Source organism: Vulpes lagopus, chromosome 6 (assembly GCF_018345385.1).
Source record: "Vulpes lagopus strain Blue_001 chromosome 6, ASM1834538v1, whole genome shotgun sequence".
In the NCBI taxonomy this organism is placed as follows: domain Eukaryota; kingdom Metazoa; phylum Chordata; class Mammalia; order Carnivora; family Canidae; genus Vulpes; species Vulpes lagopus.
Genome location: NC_054829.1, coordinates 42,644,306 through 42,662,421, shown reverse-complemented (window position 1 = coordinate 42,662,421; position 18,116 = coordinate 42,644,306). Strand labels below are relative to the sequence as shown.

Below are 18,116 nucleotides of genomic sequence, written 5' to 3'. Positions count from 1 at the left end.
CTCGCTGCACTGCGCCTGCGCCCGCTCGCCCACGCCCAGCGACGGGCGTGACCGAAGTCGCAGGGTGGTGGCGTCAGCCGCGCGCCGCGTGCAAGGGAAAAAGCCGGTTGCTGGGGGAGTGAGGAAGAAAGGGAGGGTGTCGAACACGGAAGTGATGGCAGCGCCTTGGGAGCAGGTGGAGGCGGTGACCGCAACGAATGAGACGGGAACTCTGAGGCGAGGGGTGGGGGCTTGCAGAAAGACATCCTCCTTTTAGGACCTACCTGAGGTGCAGGAGTGGCTGGGCCTCCCTTCTCCACCTTAGAGAGCACCCCGAGTGACGGCGATGGTGATGGCGGCAGTTCCTCGGCCAGCCCCAGTCAAGCTGCGCTCTGAGAGGTGAGTGGGGGAAGGGTGGTTGCTTCCTGGCCTCGCGGATTAGGGTCTGCTGTCACCTTCCAGGCTCCCTAACACGCAGCCATATCCGAGTCCCTGACCAAGTCCAGCTCCTCCCTGGGGCCCTGTTACAGAATGAAGTCTTTGAGCATCTTGTTCTCGAGGAGAACGAGACCCTTCCCAAACCTTTAATCTTGGCATCCTTCGTGCCTTCACCTTGTCGTTTCTATAGAGATAAAAAGAGGGAAGACTTTAATCTCAGTTCTCAGTTCCTGGAGGTATGGCTTGCACGTTAATGATTGTTGGGGGTGGACGTATATCCCTTAAGAAGAAAGTAACTTGGATTTCCCCGTTCAGACCCCACCTAAAATTCACTGAAGTACGTATTTAGATCTAAAAGAAGAGCCAGAACTAAAGCATATGGTTGAATGCTTCGTTCGCTCCTTATAATCTCAACGAAGGTCTTGGCCATTAAGTTTATGTCCCCATGTTCTTCCATGTTGGCAGACCGGTGTCTGATGAATACCTTCACGGTGACATATTTGTGTGGTACCCATCTTCTAGTCTGCATCAGACACCAGTTTATGAATAAGTGGGACGTTTTTCTGTCCTAAACATTTCCCCATTGTTTTTCAATCTAGTTCCCATTGTGAAAAGTTGCACAGTTACACAAACGGTGCTATTGTTCTTACAGTCTTGGCATTGTGTGAAAGTTGTTTTGAGTACTAGGGTTCCAATTAGACTTCCTAGATACTTAAATTTGGTACATTAATGAAGAGGAAGAATGATTGGCTGAAAATGAGCTTGGGATTTGTGGAAAAATAGCCAACCTATTGTGGATTTCCCACAACAGCAAAAGATACCGGAGATGATTCTTTCTGAGTGATTTAATTTTATTTGAAGATCATTCATTAATGTTTAGATAGACTGATTTGTAATTTTTTAATCCGAGTGAAGATCCCTGGATAAGATGATGGGATTGAAGATGAACTCTGATAACATTTGTCTATTATCTTGATGAGATTTCAAGGTAGTACTATTCAGAGCTTAGCATAAGAAGGATCTGTAAATTGGAACAAGAGTTATAGACATTAAATGCCCTGTGACATCTATAACACAATATGACTTAAAACTATGAATGGTGTCTATATTTCTCTCCCTTAACTCTGCCTTAGCAATCAAGCCGTTTGATCCACAGGTTAAAGAAAAATTCCCTTTACAAATTAAACATGTATGGAAAGAGCTTGGGCCTTAGAGTTGAACAGCCCTAGGTTTTATTTTTCGCTCTGACAGTTATTCATTATATGACCTTGACTATGCTTTACTTTTTCTGGATATCAGATTCCTTATCTCCTAAATGTAGGTACCCATTTAATCATCCTAAATGGAGATACCTATTTCCATCAATTATTAGTTATGGTATATAGGAGAAACTCATGGATGTATAAAACTGATTGTTACTAATATCCTGTGTTATTAACAGGGTACTTTGGGTGGATACTTAGTGCTTTTGTTTAAAATAGAGGTTTTTTTTTTTTTATCATTATCCTGTAAAAGTTTTCAAGTATTAAAAGATATATTCTTACTTTTGCTAGTATGTTTTCACAATTATATTTCTCTTTCAGTCAAATGCCGATAAATTTTAATGTCAATGAGTTCATGGTCTTGATGGAAACAGACATTCAAACAACATGTACAAGATAGTGTGGTAATGAAATGCATGTAACTTAAATATTAGCAAAATTATATGGTTATTTAGAATAGCATAGCCTTAAAAAAAAAACTCCATTGCAGCTGTTACTGTTCTGGCTGTCAAAATTTTCCAAACGGATTTCTTTATCATTAACAGTGTGTATCTCATAGGAGTGGGTAGTTGAATGAACTCACTGAAAATGACAGCAAGGTCACAGTTTAAATTGCCATGAAGATTAGTTAGCTCTGCTCTGTTGCAACCATTTATAGGATGCTTACGCTCACAAATACTGTTCTCAAGGGCAATAGGGTGAGAAAACATGATTACCATTTTGGTGATGAGTATTATCTACATCGTATACTCTTAGAGATGCAGTTTATCTAAGAGGCATATCAGTATTGCCTATGGAAGGAGTTTAAAAAATACTTTTTCAATGAAATGTGTACTTGACGTAAAAATCACTAATTATCTGAAAGATAAGGGTGGAAGAGAGGTAAAAAGACCGAGAGGGACACCTGGGTGGCTTATCAGTTAAGTGTCCTGATTTCGGCTCTGTTTGTGATCTCATGAGTCATGAGACTGCGCCCCAGGTGAGCTCCTCTCTGGGCATGGAGCCTGCTTAAGATTCTCTCTCTCCAAAAAAAAAAAAAAAGGATTCTCTCTCTCCCACTGCCTTCCCCACCCTTGTCTGCCTTAGGCGTGTGTGTGTTCTCCCTCTCTCTAAAGAAATAAGAATAGAATATAACTGAGGAGAACAGAGTATTGAAGAAAATAATATTGAAGGCAGTTTAGAAATCTGAAAATTTGTGTATCTCTGAAAGTGTCTTGAGAATTACTGTTTATTTTTGGAGTAAATAATACTTGCATATATGTAAACTTCTCAAGGTGTAAAAGGCGATAAAGTTCTATTCCCAGTTATCCAGTTCTTGTGGCTAAAGACAGCCACAGTATTTGATTGTGTTGTTACATAGATAGTGGATCCTTACACAGCAAGAGAGATATAATCACTCTTTTACTGATAAAGAAACCAAGACTCAAAGAGGTTGTAGTTTGTCCGATCACACTCCTACCAACTGTCAAAATGAAAAGTAGAGCACAGGTCTTTTACCATCTGATTCTAGGTAGTCTACCATACTGCTGTTCCATTTCATAACTGTTGCCATAAAACTATAAATTTAGTAAAACACATCAGGACATTAAAGCTTTTTAAGTCTAGAATCCCCTTATACTAGTGTGTTAAAACTTGAATAGGTAAAACTTGTCACCCAAGCTTAAATATAAGCATGTGTAATTATTATAAAGCAATAGAAAAAATAATCTATAATCAGTTAAAAAAAACTTTACCTACTCTTTCTGTTGAAATCTGTATTTACTAAGTTAGCTTGCAAGAAACTACATATTTTAATAATTAGAGGTTTGGTTATTTACACCCATAATATTGTAAAGAATTTAAATTTTTTTAACCTTTTAAAAAGACAGTGTTTAATATCAGGAGTAATACAAAGTGCTTTATGATATGAAGCCTCCTCAGCCTCAGATTTTCAAGCCTTGTATGTGGCCTTTGTTTCCTCTTGTTCCTTTTTTAAAAATTTTTGCTACTTTCCACCTCTCATTTTTAGAAATTTCTACATGAAAAGTTCTGGGTACTCCTAGAAAGTAGCTAATATGCATTTTCATTAATATATGCTATTTTCATACATCTTAATCCTGGAACTAAAACATAAGGCAGCTGGCATTATCCAGATTTTACAATGTAAAAACTGAAGCGAAATGAGATTTTAAAATCAGGTGATATGATTAGTACGTGACAAAGTCTGAATTTTAGCCCATGTTTGATGATTTAACCTTTCATGCTATTTCATCTTCACCATGCTTCATTTTTAAATATAGTGTAGTAAAAAACTATAGATTGTTAATTTTTATAGTTGTTTAAAACATTAAAATTTTCTCTTTAGACTAAATTACTCTTACAAGGAAAAAGACTACAGGGAAATAGACCAAAATGTCTAAATTGATTGCCTTTAGGTAAATGAACTACAGTTTTCCCCCCTCCCTTTTAAACTTTTCTAAATGTTCTGTATATTTTTTACTGAGCATATATTGTTTTTTATATTTATATAATTTTATTTTTATAATTAAAAAATTACAAACTGGAAAGAAAATTAATCTCCTTAATCTAGTTTATTCCCTAAGAGTTAAAATCATATATCTTAAATATTCTGGTTTCTAAGATTCTTTTAAGGTCCTTCCATTTTTAAAAAGCCAGCTATTTTCTGTTCTCTCTTCACTCGAGATTAACCTTCTTTGGTGATAGGTTCCTGAACATTTCTCTTTGGCATGGTCACGGAATGGACAATCATCTAAATATTAGCCCAAGTTAATATTCCCCCTAAAATTTGCTCCAAAAGGATTTCTATGAGCTAAATACAGGAAATTATGGCTTAAGCAGGCTTCTTAACTGAAGAACCTCTCAGAACCTTTTGCAAAATATGCATTGTAATATTTCAGAGGGAAACCATTCCTATATTTGTTTAATAAGGAAACCCCTATCTCTCTAGAATATGTATTAACACCTTTTAGAACTAGTGCCCACTGGCATAAGCAAACTATAATTGGAAAAGTAAGTGGAGAGTGTGGGGAGAAGGAGGATGTAGTGGTACTAATCAGTAATTCCTTTTTATGTTTGTTTTTTAATCCAGTTAAGTCCCACGAGCCCTGACGTGGTAGCGTGAAAATAGGAGATACTAACATATTTACTGGAAAATGAAACTGTATTGCTCTGGTTATGAGGGGGAAAAAACAACATGTTTTTAGTTCAGAGGTTCTTTTCATATGATCAAACCCGGTTTTATATTTTTCCTTAACATTTCAAGGAATTCATCTGCCAATATCCAGTATATTCCATTCGTGGGCTCTAAATGTCTCCACAGAATTCTCCTCAAGTATCAGACTATGATCAAATGTTAAGGACTATGACCCATAGAATCCAATTCAAATATCACAAACTATGATCAGAGTGCTTTCAGGGAGTTTTGGGACACATAATAGCAGGTAAACTTTGGAATTGTGGATTTGGTCAGGAAATTCCTAGGAGTAATAATTTACTTATAAATTATTTATGTAGTGTAATAAATATATCACAAACTATGATCAGAGTGCTTTCAGGGAGTTTTGGGACACATAATAGCAGGTAAACTTTGGAATTGTGGATTTGGTCAGGAAATTCCTAGGAGTAATAATTTACTTATAAATTATTTATGTAGTGTAATAAATAATTATTTTAAAATGTATCAAATGTATTTTAATTTGGTATTTACATGAATTCTGGTCTTAGATATGCATCAGCAATTTAGATAAAGTAGTCATTCAATAAATAATTAATATATACAGTAATGCTCTGGTAGAGAATTACTAAAGAATTACCCAACCTCATAGAGAATACAGTGAATTTTCCAGATAGATGAAGTTTAATTTTTGGCCTTTTTTTTTTTTTTTTCCTAGGCTCCATGCCCGACATGGGCCTTAAACTCATGACTCTGAGATTGAGAGTTCCATGTTTACCTACTGAGCCAGCTGGGCATCCCTCATTATTGGCTTTTTTAATAGTTTTCTCTAGGAATCTTGAATTAACATCACCTATCTGGCTTTATGCAACAGAACTAACTAGGGACGCCGGGGTGGTTCAAGGGTTTAGCGCCTGCCTTCGGCCTGGAGTGATCCTGGAGTCTGGGAACCAGTCCCACATTGGGCTCCCTGCATGGGGCCTGCTTCTCCCTCTGCCTATGTCTCTGCCTCTCTCTGTGTCTCTCATGAATAAATAAGTAAAATATTTTTAAAAAAAAACAGTAGAACTAATTAAATGTTATTTAAATCTTTTGTTAGTAGAATGGCCATGTTGGATATTCATTTTCGGTTCACTGTCCTTGGCAATTGGTGGTAGAATCCGGGATGAGATAGCTACTGGGAATCTGGGAACTTGCTTTCTTGAAAATAGCTTTTATATAAATTTGCTTTTGAGATATTTGCCTCTTGCTCAGTAAGAAATAATTTTTTTAAAAGATGTCACTGTTTACTCCCCAGAGCAATGTAATTTAGCTGCCTTCATAAAAAATTAATTATTGAATCAAGAGCCAAAGCAACCTTCTCCCAAGTGATGTGTTCCCCCCCTTTAAAAAAAAAAAAAAAAAAGCTTTGTAGTTACTGGCAAAGATCTTTGATTTGTCAGCACCTTTTAAAGTATCATCTTAGATTTCTATACTACATAAAAATAATAGTAAAGCCACTTTCTTATCACTTTGTATTTTTTTCTTCCTCATTTATAAAGTTTGTAAAACTCCAAGAACTAATGATAGGCTATTTGAAAGGATTCATTCAGATTCAGAACTTAACACTTTTTTTTTTATTGAGATTTTATTTATTTATTTATTTATTTTAAAGATTTTATTTATTTATTCATGAGACAGAGAGAGAGAGAGAGAGAGAGAGAGACACAGGCAGAGGGAGAAGCAGGATCCATGCAGGGAGCCAATGTGGGACTCAATCCCGGGACTCCAGGATCAAGCCCTGGGCTGCAGGCGGCGCTAAACCGCTGAGCCACCTGGGCTGCCCTAATTGAGATTTTACCTGTATAGGCAAGACACTAAAGCACTTTTCTAAAACTCATTTTTAGTCATGAAAAATATAATAATAAAAGTAATTGGGTATTCACTAGAAATGTTATTTTAATTGAGAATAGTGTGATTGGATTTTTTTTATTTCTAAGACTTTTAAGGTTGGGTCACCTTGGTGGCCCTATCGGTTAAGCTTAGGCACCCAACTCTTGATTTCAACTCAGATCGTGATCTCAGGGTGGTGAGATTGAGCACCATGGCAGACGAGAAGCTTGCCTAAGATTCCCCCCCCCCCCCATTCCTTACTGCTTTCACACACTCAAAAAAAAATTTTTTTTAAGATTTGTTTAATTTTAAGATTTAATGAAACTTGTGGAACAGATCAGAAAATTCTTTTTCTGTGTATTTAACCATAAAGATGAGAGAGTTTATATACAGGATGAGTTTTTATCATATTTGTAAAGAAATCATGTAATAGTGAAGGAAATTCTGAATATCTTTTTCTAAAAAGATCTCTCCATAGCACAGATTTTTTTAAGCAGTTACTTTCTTGTAATTAAGATGTTACCTATACCATGAAGTGACCAGTTAAATGTTTGGTGCTGCCTTCAGCCCAGGACGTGATCCTGGAGACCTGGGATCGGGTCCCATGTCGGGCTCCCTGCATGGAGCCTGCTTCTCCCTCTGCCTGTGTCTCTGCCTCTCTCTGTCTCTCATGAATAAATAATAAATAAAATCTTAAAAAAAAAAATAGAAGACTATATATCTTCTAGTATGAGGTAAAGTTGTTGATGCTTTGCATGTGTGAAAATTTCTTTATCTTCATATTTGAATGATAATTTGGCTGATTATTTCTTCAAAGTTGGAACTAGCCTCTAGCTTCCATAGTTAGTGTTGAGAAACCAGATGCCATTTATTTGTAGTCCTTTATGACTTTTATTCCGTCGGGAAGATTTTTTTTAATTTTCACATATTTTTTGACTTGGATAGCACAACATCTACTCTCTTAAGTATCTCCCCTTTATCTCTACAGTTCTAAAATTTTAGAACAATGTAACTATATTTTTTCCCCCATTGTGCTGGGTACTCCTTGGACTCTTTCAGTATAGAAGCTCATGTCCTTCAGTTCTAGGAAATTTTTTCTTTTTTTTTTCTTTTCTTTTCTTTTTTTTTCTTTCTTTTCTTTTCTTTTTTCTGGGAAATTTTCTAATATAGTTTCTTTTTTAATTTCTCCCCTTCATTTTATTATTTTCTATGAAATGTCTGTATTGATCATCTAGTTTTCTTACCTTTTCTAATTAACCATTTTTTTCCTATTTCCTGTTATTTCCTCAATTTCTTCTCCAACTTTCCTGTTGAATATTTTATTTCTGTGACCATATTTTTATTTTTTTAAGGTTTTATTTATTCATGAGATACACACCGAGAGAGAGGAAGAGACATATAGGCAGAGGGAGAAGCAGGCTGCCCGTAGGGAGCCCGATGTGGGACTTGATCCTGATACCAGGATCACGCCCTGAGCCAAAGGCAGACGCTCAACCGCTGAACCACCCAAGCATCCCATATTTTTAATTTACAAAACTTTCTTAATCTCTGATTGTCCCAAACTCCTCTTACTCATTCATAGGTGTAATATCTTCTTTTAACTTGGAAGAAATCGGTTTATTTTCTGCTCTTTTTGTGGTTCTTGTTTTTCTCTAAAGTATTTTTTTTATGTTTTGGCCTCTGCTGTTGTTTATATTAGACACTTTCCTCAAAAGTCTGATGACCTATGACCATTCATATTCTGGAGTGAATAAAGCACAACAATGCTGCCTGACAGCTGTGTGTGAGTAGGTGGGGCTTGTGGCTGGCAAGCTTTTCTGCATGCTTGGGTGATTATTCCAGGTTTGTGGGTTATTGGTGTTTTTATTCATTCATTTATCTTGAGAGAGAGAGCTCATGCAGGGGAGGGGCAGAGGGAGATAGAGAATCTCAAGTAGACTCCCCACTAAGCGTGGAGCCTGGTGAAGGGCTTGATCTCACAACTCTGAGATCATGACCTGAGTCAAAATCAAGAGTCAGACGCTCAATCAAGAGTGGATCACTCAACCAACTGAGGCACCCAGGCCCTCCCTCCCAGCTTTCTATTGTAGGAGTCCCAACTGTCAGTATCTAGAGTTCTTTTCTCTTTGACCATTTTATTTTTTTCAGCAAAGTATCTTTTAGTCCCTTATTAAGAGCTATAAATATGGCTACCAGAGTTCTGGGAGCTGGCTGGGAGAAGGAAGTAAGAACTTTCACGATTTTAGTCCCAAATCTCTCTTCTACCCTCTCTCTATGTCTGGTATTCAAAGTCCTAGCCTCTCAGTTTAGTTTCTCCAACTGATAAATATCCCATCTCCTCTAAGTGTAGGAATAAGAACTGGAGAAATCCAGCTGTACTTATGCATATTTTCAACCTGCTTCTCCATTTTCCACCCTGTTCTCCACCCACATTTTCTGTATCATCTGGTACCTTTGGGTCCTGGACTTTGCATACTCTGTTGGCTTGCTTCTCATCCATGTCACCTCTGTGCCTAGTGTTACCCTCCTCTCTGATGCTGAGTTATTTACTGCTCCTCCATTCGTACTCTGTTTTCATATTTTGTGATTTAGATTATAGACACCTCCTAGTCTCATGGATGTTATGATTGTGTTTTTATTTCTCATTTTTCCTTGTTCTGGGTTGACTTTTTGGGAGGATAGAACAAAAAGATTTTCACTTGGCCATTTCAAACCAGTCAATTATTTATTTTATAATCAGAATAAAACTACTTTCAAAAAAAAAGCTATTTTCATTTTAAGGGGAAATGAAGTTATAATACTAAGAAATTTAGTAATGGGAAGTAGCAGGTGTAGTGGCTAAAGGAAGCATTAGAAGCACTAAAGGATTTTATAGGAGATTTGTTATTGAAGGCAGAGAGCATTTGAAAGAAAAACTGAAGCAGGCCCTGTTAAAGGTGGGAATGTCATCAGGAACAGAGAGAGAGAGAGAGAGCTTATCTCTGATAATAGAAGTGAAGGAAGAAATGATACAATGTAGAGGTAATAAGCGAGATGAGGGAGCTCATATCCAGTGGAGTAAAGTTGGTCATAGAGTTTAACAAACTGTTATTTTGCTATTTTTTTTTTTAGTAAATCACCAGGCATTTCAAATCTTATATATTTTTCACAACTGAATAAAAAAAGTAGAAAGTGTAGTATTCTTCAGCCTACTTTGTTGTTTCTTGTTTATTTTTGCTCAGTAGAACTTGGTCAACAAACAGCCAAAGCATAATGTTGAATATAATTTTGGTATAATAAGTAATGATATGTTTTCCAAAATTAGATTTAAAATTATTTTTCCCTATGGATTTTAAATGAGTATATACTAGTGAGCTCACTAAATCAAAATAATCTGTATAATCGCCAGGTGCTATTCAGTTTTAGAAATGGAGTATTTTATTTGGCAAGTCTAATTAATTAGTTCACACTTTTAAGTACTTGCCAATCATTTGCTACTACAGTTGCTTGTTTCAAATCCTGTTGCTTTGAAAATGCATTCAGATGGCTCTAAACATTTACTTGACTTTTAGGATTGTAATGTTCCTCTGACATAATCAGAAACTTAATCATAATCAGCATGCTGAGTGACACTGATTTTCTCAGTCTCCAAATTCAAGTTTCATTTGTAAAATGTTTGAGGTTATAAAATCCTAACCCCCAATTCTGGGCTTAAATCTTACTCCACCTAAGAATAGTTAAGTTAATCCCATTTACAACCTATTATCACTATTCGTCTTAATAAAACTCTATTTCACATTGTAAATTCTAGCATATCTAGCCAATTTCAAAGGAAAGTCATTGCCCTATAGAAATTTATTTGCTTGTTTCTCAAAATTACCAAGAAAAACACAAGAGTGTGTATGTGAAATAACAAATTTTTATCCAATTCCATGTTTTCTAAAAACTGCATAAACTGATAGTGAAGTTGACCAATTACTGAAATGAGTTGTCAAAACTGCATTGGGAATTTTTGCATGGCATTCCTGCTGTTCAGTGGTGATTATTTAATAAATACTCTTTTTTTATTATTTAATAAATTCTTAACAGCTTTTTAACTTAAAGTTTATATTTTCAATCAATAGAAAACAAAGCAAGGAGAGGGAAGTAAGGAACCACTACAGGGTAGTAGTTCTCAAACACCAAGTCATATATTTCTCACTGTCTCTTACAACAATTCACTGGTCTGCTGTGAAATAAAAATAAAGAAAGGAGAGATTAGTAAGAAGATACACCTCAAGACTAGAAATTGTTTACATTTTGAGCATACAGTTGGGCTAAGAGAGGAGGCCTCGCTTTCTAATCTACATTGAAAATTAACTGTGGGAAAGAATTCAGATTCTTGACTCCCAGGGTACTATGAAATTATTAGTATGTAGTAAAGCAGATCATTTAAGTGAAAACAAAATATCTTGGAACTGACTTCCAACATATCCAATACTCTTATCTTGTTCATATGCTAATTATGCTTTTTCATCTTATGTCTGATTGGGGCTTACTATGTAAAACTATATGTGCAAAATGAATGACAGTTGGACACCTGGGTGGCTCATTTGGTTAACCATCTGACTTTTTTTTTAATATTTTATTTATTTATTCATGAGAGAGAGAGAGAGAGGCAGAGACACAGGCAGAGGGAGAAGCAGGCTCCCCGAAAAGAGTCCAATGTGGGACTCGATCCTGGACCCCTGGATCAGGACCTGAGCCAAAGGCAGATGCTCAACTGCTGAGCCATCCAGGCATCCCAAGCATCTGACTCTTGATTTTTGGCTCAGAACATGGTCTCAGGGTCATGAGATCAAGCGCAGATCCACACTGGGCACGGAGTCTGCTTGGGATTTTCTCTCTTCCTCTTCCCTTCCCCTGCTCACACACTCTCTTTCTCTTCTCTCTTTAAAAAAAAAAAGTGAATGACAAATGACTAGTGTGTTTTGTTTTGTTTTGTTTTTTTAGATACATCCAGAGAGTGCCCAGAAGAATCTTCCTGCTGGAAAAACTGAAAAAGCAGTATTTATAACACTGGAATTCGCGGATAATTTGTTAAAATGGCAGAAAATAGTGAAAGTAATAGCAAAAATGTAGATGTAAGGCCCAAAACTAGTCGAAGTAGAAGTGCTGACAGAAAGGACGGTTATGTGTGGAGTGGAAAGAAATTATCTTGGTCAAAAAAGAGTGAAAGTTGTTCAGATGCTGAAACAGTGAATGCTATAGAGAAAACTGAAGTTCCTTTAAGGAGCCAAGAAAGGAAGCACAGCTGTTCATCCATTGAGTTGGATTTAGATCATTCCTGTGGGCATAGATTTTTAGGCCGATCTCTTAAACAGAAACTGCAAGATGCTGTGGGGCAGTGTTTTCCAATAAAGAATTGTAGTGGTCGGCACTCTTCAGGGCTTCCATCTAAAAGGAAAATTCATATCAGTGAACTCATGTTAGATAAGTGTCCTTTCCCACCTCGATCAGATTTAGCCTTTAGGTGGCATTTTATTAAACGACACACTGCTCCTATAAATCCCAAATCCAATGAATGGGTAAGCACAGACTTGTCTCAGAATGAATTGAGGGATGGTCATCTAAAACGAAGAAATGCAGAAGAAGAGGTAAACTGCTTCACACATACCAATGTTCAGCCCTGTGTCATAACCACCAACAGTGCTTCATGTAGAAGTGGTCCTGTGACTGGCTCTGTGATGAACCTGGTTTCAAATAACAGTATAGAAGATAGTGATATGGATTCAGATGATGAAATTATAACACTTTGCACAAGTTCCAGGAAAAGAAACAAACCCAAATGGGAAATGGATGAAGAAATCCTGCAGTTGGAAACACCTCCTAAGTACCATACCCAGATTGATTATGTCCACTGTCTTGTACCAGACCTCCTTCAGATCAATAATAATCCATGTTACTGGGGAGTTATGGATAAATATGCAGCTGAAGCTCTACTAGAGGGAAAACCAGAGGGTACCTTTTTACTTCGAGACTCAGCACAGGAAGACTATTTATTCTCAGTTAGTTTTAGACGCTATAGTCGTTCTCTTCATGCTAGAATTGAACAGTGGAATCACAACTTTAGCTTTGATGCACATGATCCTTGTGTCTTCCATTCTCCTGACATTACAGGGCTCCTAGAACATTATAAGGACCCGAGTGCCTGTATGTTTTTCGAACCCCTTTTATCCACTCCTTTAATTCGGACTTTCCCCTTTACCCTGCAGCATATATGCAGAACAGTTATTTGTAACTGTACAACTTATGATGGCATTGATGCCCTTCCAATTCCTCCTTCTATGAAATTATATCTGAAGGAATATCACTATAAATCAAAAGTTAGAGTACTCAGGATTGATGCACCAGAACAATGCTAGGAAAAGTGTAGGAATATGGGAATGATTATATACATATTTTCATTTAATATTTTATTTTTCTTATGTCACTTTGAATTTTTCTACAAGGACAGTTGAAATCCAAAATAAATCTCTGCCCTAAAGTTTACGTCTAGATCAGTTTATTTTTCCTATGATACATCAGTTGTTTAGAGTTATATACTAGGGGTTAATGAATATTTTTGACCAGGTGTTTGTTTTTTGTTTTTACCAAATAGATCATATACTTACTTTTTTTTCTTAACTGTAATTTGCTTAAAATCCAGGGATATTTGAAATTTGGTAGGCATTACCAACACAGTTAAATCCATATTTCATACTTTTCTTTAAAAATAATCTGTCCTTTCCTACATGTACAATCCTCGTTATTGCCATTGGCATTCCTGTACGTAAAATACAGTTTCTCCATCCCCCTTTTCAGAAGCTGATCAGTAAAGTGGAGTGTGTTGTAATTCACAATACATGCCAGTGTAGTTGAGTTTTGTAACAAATAGGGATGCTAAAGGTAACAGGGTGGTTTGAAACTAAACTTGAAGTGTTTTCATTTTAAATACTAACTATAAAGCAGTATTACTCAGTTTGATTAATCTGATGAGGAAGAATCAAATGAGAACATGACTTTTTGGAGGTGAATTTATTTTCTACACTGTAGCATGGTCACTTGTTCTTTTTGAGTAAGTCTTTTACTCAACCTAGATGAATTGCTATCTTCAGAACAAATATTGTTCTTTCTCACTGGAAGCTTTAAAAATATAACACTATTAGTAACTAGTAGTTACTAACGTATTAAAGCAACTATGGTGTTTTTCTGTATTTACTTATGAACTGTTGCTTCTAATTAGCCTTTTTATAGAAACTCTGAGCCTGTTATCTTGGGGAGATGCCACAGTTTTATAATCAGCCACAAATTTCCATTGGTAACCAAAGAGGACCTAAGTAGTCTTCATTATTTTAAAGTGAGCTTCACTAAAGATTCAAGAAGTAAACATGGAGCTGTTTTCTGAAAAACTTAATGTTGGTTTTGATTTTCAGGTTTCAAATAATTACTCCTATCTTCAGAATTAGCATGTCTTTACTGTAGCTTCTAAAAAGGGAAAACATTTTGAAAGCTACATGCTTTAATGCCATACCGAACAATACTGGGCACTAGGAGTAATATTTTAAATTTACGATCCCAGCACAGAAGCATTTTTAGAAACGTCATTATCCCTGTATAATAAGGGTAAATGGAGTGGTATCCTATCAAACTCCGCCTTTTTAAAGGGTCCGTGCATAATAAATTTCCTAGACAGTTTCTTCTGGTGAGCTATCTAACCCGTTGTACAAATTGGCATTTTCAATATCATAGTAATTGATTTCTTGCTGCTAATTTAGGTCCAGTAGGAAGCTGCTTCTGCCTGGATTGAAAGAAATTTGACTCAACTTTCCAAGTTAGAATAGATGTTTCTTAAGTATCATTGCTTTTATGTTGAAGTAGCATTTCCCTTTCCTGCAGTTCTGTTGGTAGCATAAAGATGGAACTTTTCAGTAATAGCTTTAAAATAAATTTTTAGCAATTACAACAAAATTAAACCAAGAAAATCTGTTAACCATTTTCTAGGATTTTTTTTCTCAGTGATCTCAAGATTGTCTTGGTTCCAGTGAAGGGTAACTACTAATTATGGCACCTATCTGTGGAGTAATGAGGCTCAGGATATCACTAACACCGATATCAGGATAAATATCTCTTCTATAGATGATATTTCCCTTTTACAAAAGTGGAAAAGTCTCATACTACCTCATCTTTATTGTGACACTTTTGTAGATCACTGAGAAGCTTGTCTTATTTACCAATAAAACACTTCCTAAATATGCATTTTTTGGTGAAAGAACATTAATAGTATAGTAAGACTCTACCCATGATTATAGTTTTTTATCAGAATTTGATAATGAGACTTTCTGTTTCTGTGAAACAATTATTGTTTTAAATATTTTTCTTTTAAAAGTAACTTTTTATCAGTACAGAAAAACCTAAGGGATGACTAGCTAACAAATATTCTGTTAAAGAGTAATTTTATAAAGAAAAATGAAATATAATTATGTTGTCTTTTATAATGGTAAAAATGTTTATATGAAAATCAAGATATAAGTAGCTTTTCATATATTCAAACTGGTTGCTTGTGGTATATTTTCTCTGGCTTTCTTATTTTTTCAACTTCAAGGTATTAATAGCTGTTAACATTTTCAATATACTGCCATATATATCCTTGAAGTAGATGATCTAATAAATGAGAGCAGGGAAGAGACTTGTTTATTCTGAAATGGTTTGTATTTTTCCTTTCATATTTGCTACAGTGAAAAGAAATCTGAAAGTAGAAGCATAAAGACTTGAGAATGGAATTGTTTACCATGAAGGAAAAAGAAGAGTAATAATAAATTAATTTTTAAGGCATTAAAAGATTGGAATTTAGAAAGGTTAATCCCTTTCTCTGACTTTGTGAGGACACATTTGGAAGAGCCTCCAGAATTCACAAACTAATTTTAAAAATGTAAAATATGTAATTATTGGAATATATAACTAAAGTGACTAAGTTTTGAGAGGAACATGAGGAAAGATTCAAATAGATCTATAAATTTTGTAACTTAATGTTTGTGGGCATTTGAAAAGTATAAATTCCAGAGTTGAGAAAGCATCAGCATGGTGGAAATGTGTAGAGCTTATTGGTGAGAGAGGATGAAGCTAAAAGAAACAAGATAAAATATTAAAATTAAGAATTTAGGCATCACCTCAGGGAAGAGCCTTGACAGTGAAAGGGAACTACTTAATTGCTAATAGCTGGTCTGGACCAGACACTTAACTGCGCTTTGGGAATCATCCTGCACTAATCAGGAAATAAACTTGACTTTTCTTTTTCTTAAGCTTTTTGGAACAACCCCACCACCACCACTATGCTTTTTTTTTTTTTTTTTTTAAGCTATAGCATCTTGATTCATACTCCAATTCTTGAAATATGCTGAGTAGATTTCTTTTTTTAGATTCCTTGAGCATTTTTGTATGAAGAATCCTATGTGATCTTTCTATAGCCATGCCATTCACTTAAATAATTCATAGAGAGAATGGTTTAATTTAAAGGAAGACCTAATAGGAAGAAGATTAAAGGAAGCTTTTAGTCAGCCTGTGGTTAGATTTATTGATTTGGTGAACAGAACTGTGTTCTTTCCTGAATTTCAGCTAATGGTCAAAGAATGGCTTTCAGTTAAAGTTGTGACTTATTATAAATAATACAAAGAATGTCTTAGTAATTAGAAATCCTTTAAAAAGTAGAGTAAATGTGGCCAATAGAACTCATACAAATTCCATTCCTTTTTATAAGAAAAACACAAACCATTATCATTTATTCATGAGCCAAAGCCATTAAGAAGACAAATCAAGTTACCAGCTTCCTGTCTCTTTGAAGTTTGGATCATTTTATAGGCCTATGTAATAGGTTTCTTCCTATGAAACAAAAACCTTGAAACCTAATTCATAAATATACTCTAAGTTTTCATTTAAAAACTTTTGTCACTTTTAGCTATAATGAGTCAGATTATATATTAATTTTAGTAAATTTCACAGGAAAGTAGACAATTATTTCTGGAGACAGCACAGGGAGAACAATGTTTAAATCTACAAAAACCTGTGTGTTAAGTAATACCTAAATGAATAAAAGATTTTAAGTCAAGCAGACTATTGTTTCTATTTTGGAAAAAAAAAAATATCTTTACAATTTGCTTTAACCATAATCAGTTTCAAATTTTATTTCTAAAGAATGAACAGAAAGCACAAAGTTCTTTTTTTTAATGACCTGCTAGAGGTAAGCAATGCTACAAGAGTCTGCCTATACCATTCTAATACATTAACATATTGGGCACAATGGAGGTAACTTTTTAATGGATTGGCTTCTATGTAGAAATGTAGACTAATGAATAAAGCCCAATGGAAAGGGATTTGGGGTACATGAATCCTATTTCAAATATAAGCAATCTATTTTTGTTTAATTTTGAATAGATAATCCTAAATCTTGATCTTCATCTCCTAGCATATAAAATGTAGATAAATAATACTTGTGACTTGATTTCCTGAAGGCTAATTCTCCACTTAAGAGGTGACTATTAAAGCATACTTTTAAAGTAATTTCTGTAATTTCTTAAAAATAATGTGATGATAGATTTTCAAAGTAGACCCTGCAAATTCACATTCACTTCTGATAGTCTGTAATAGGCTTTCTTGGCTTGATTTGACGATAGAGATAACAGTACAATTTGGATTTATAGTTTAGACTCTGGAATTGGATGAACAATTGTAGTTTCCTCCTACCCTCAATAAGGTTTAGTAAAATTGATGTTTGCCTGTTATTTTAAAGTTGATTACATTTGCAGGAAGTAAAGATAATCACTTTTGCTGTGGTTATAATCAAATCTAAGCTTTCAGACTTAAAGTAAAACTCACGGGGGTTTACTTAAATTATGCTGACTTTGCTAGGAGTGAGTGACTCAATTCTATGTAAGCCAAGTATGAACTTGATATATACTTGAATATACAGTTTAAGTAGTAATTTCACAAAGCTGTTAGTACTCTTGTCAGTTGGGCTTGTATGAATCCTCCTCTTACCCAAAAAGTAGACTGTTTGCATTTTTATTTCTAATCCTGAAGTTGAATGTTTCTTCTTGGATGTGAGTTCAAATAAATTGATCTGAATAAATTTTCACTTCTTAATTAAAACTTCATACATAAAATCCAAAGGCTTTGTATATTGTTTTTAAAACATGGGCATCCCGGGTGGCTCAGCGGTTTAGTGCCACCTTCAGCCCAGGGCCTGATCCTGGAGTCCAGAGAATTGAGTCCCACATTGGGCTCCCTGCATGGAGCCTGCTTCTCCCCCTGCCTGTGTCTCTAACTCTCTCTCTCAAGAATAAATAAATAAAATATTTTTTAAAAAAAGATAAAACATTGTGTGCCCTAGGGCTGCTGGG

General features: G+C 35.4%; 1 protein-coding gene across 1 annotated transcript; it reads left to right on the top strand.

Moving 5' to 3' along the window:
* Positions 1-101: 101 nt before the first annotated feature.
* Positions 102-17,885, top strand: SOCS4 (suppressor of cytokine signaling 4). The gene is made up of 2 exons (XM_041759640.1): positions 102-378; positions 11,695-17,885. The coding sequence occupies exon 2, from the start codon at positions 11,787-11,789 to the stop codon at positions 13,104-13,106; it is 1,320 nt and encodes a 439-aa protein (XP_041615574.1). The 5' UTR covers positions 102-378; positions 11,695-11,786; the 3' UTR covers positions 13,107-17,885.
* Positions 17,886-18,116: the final 231 nt, after the last annotated feature.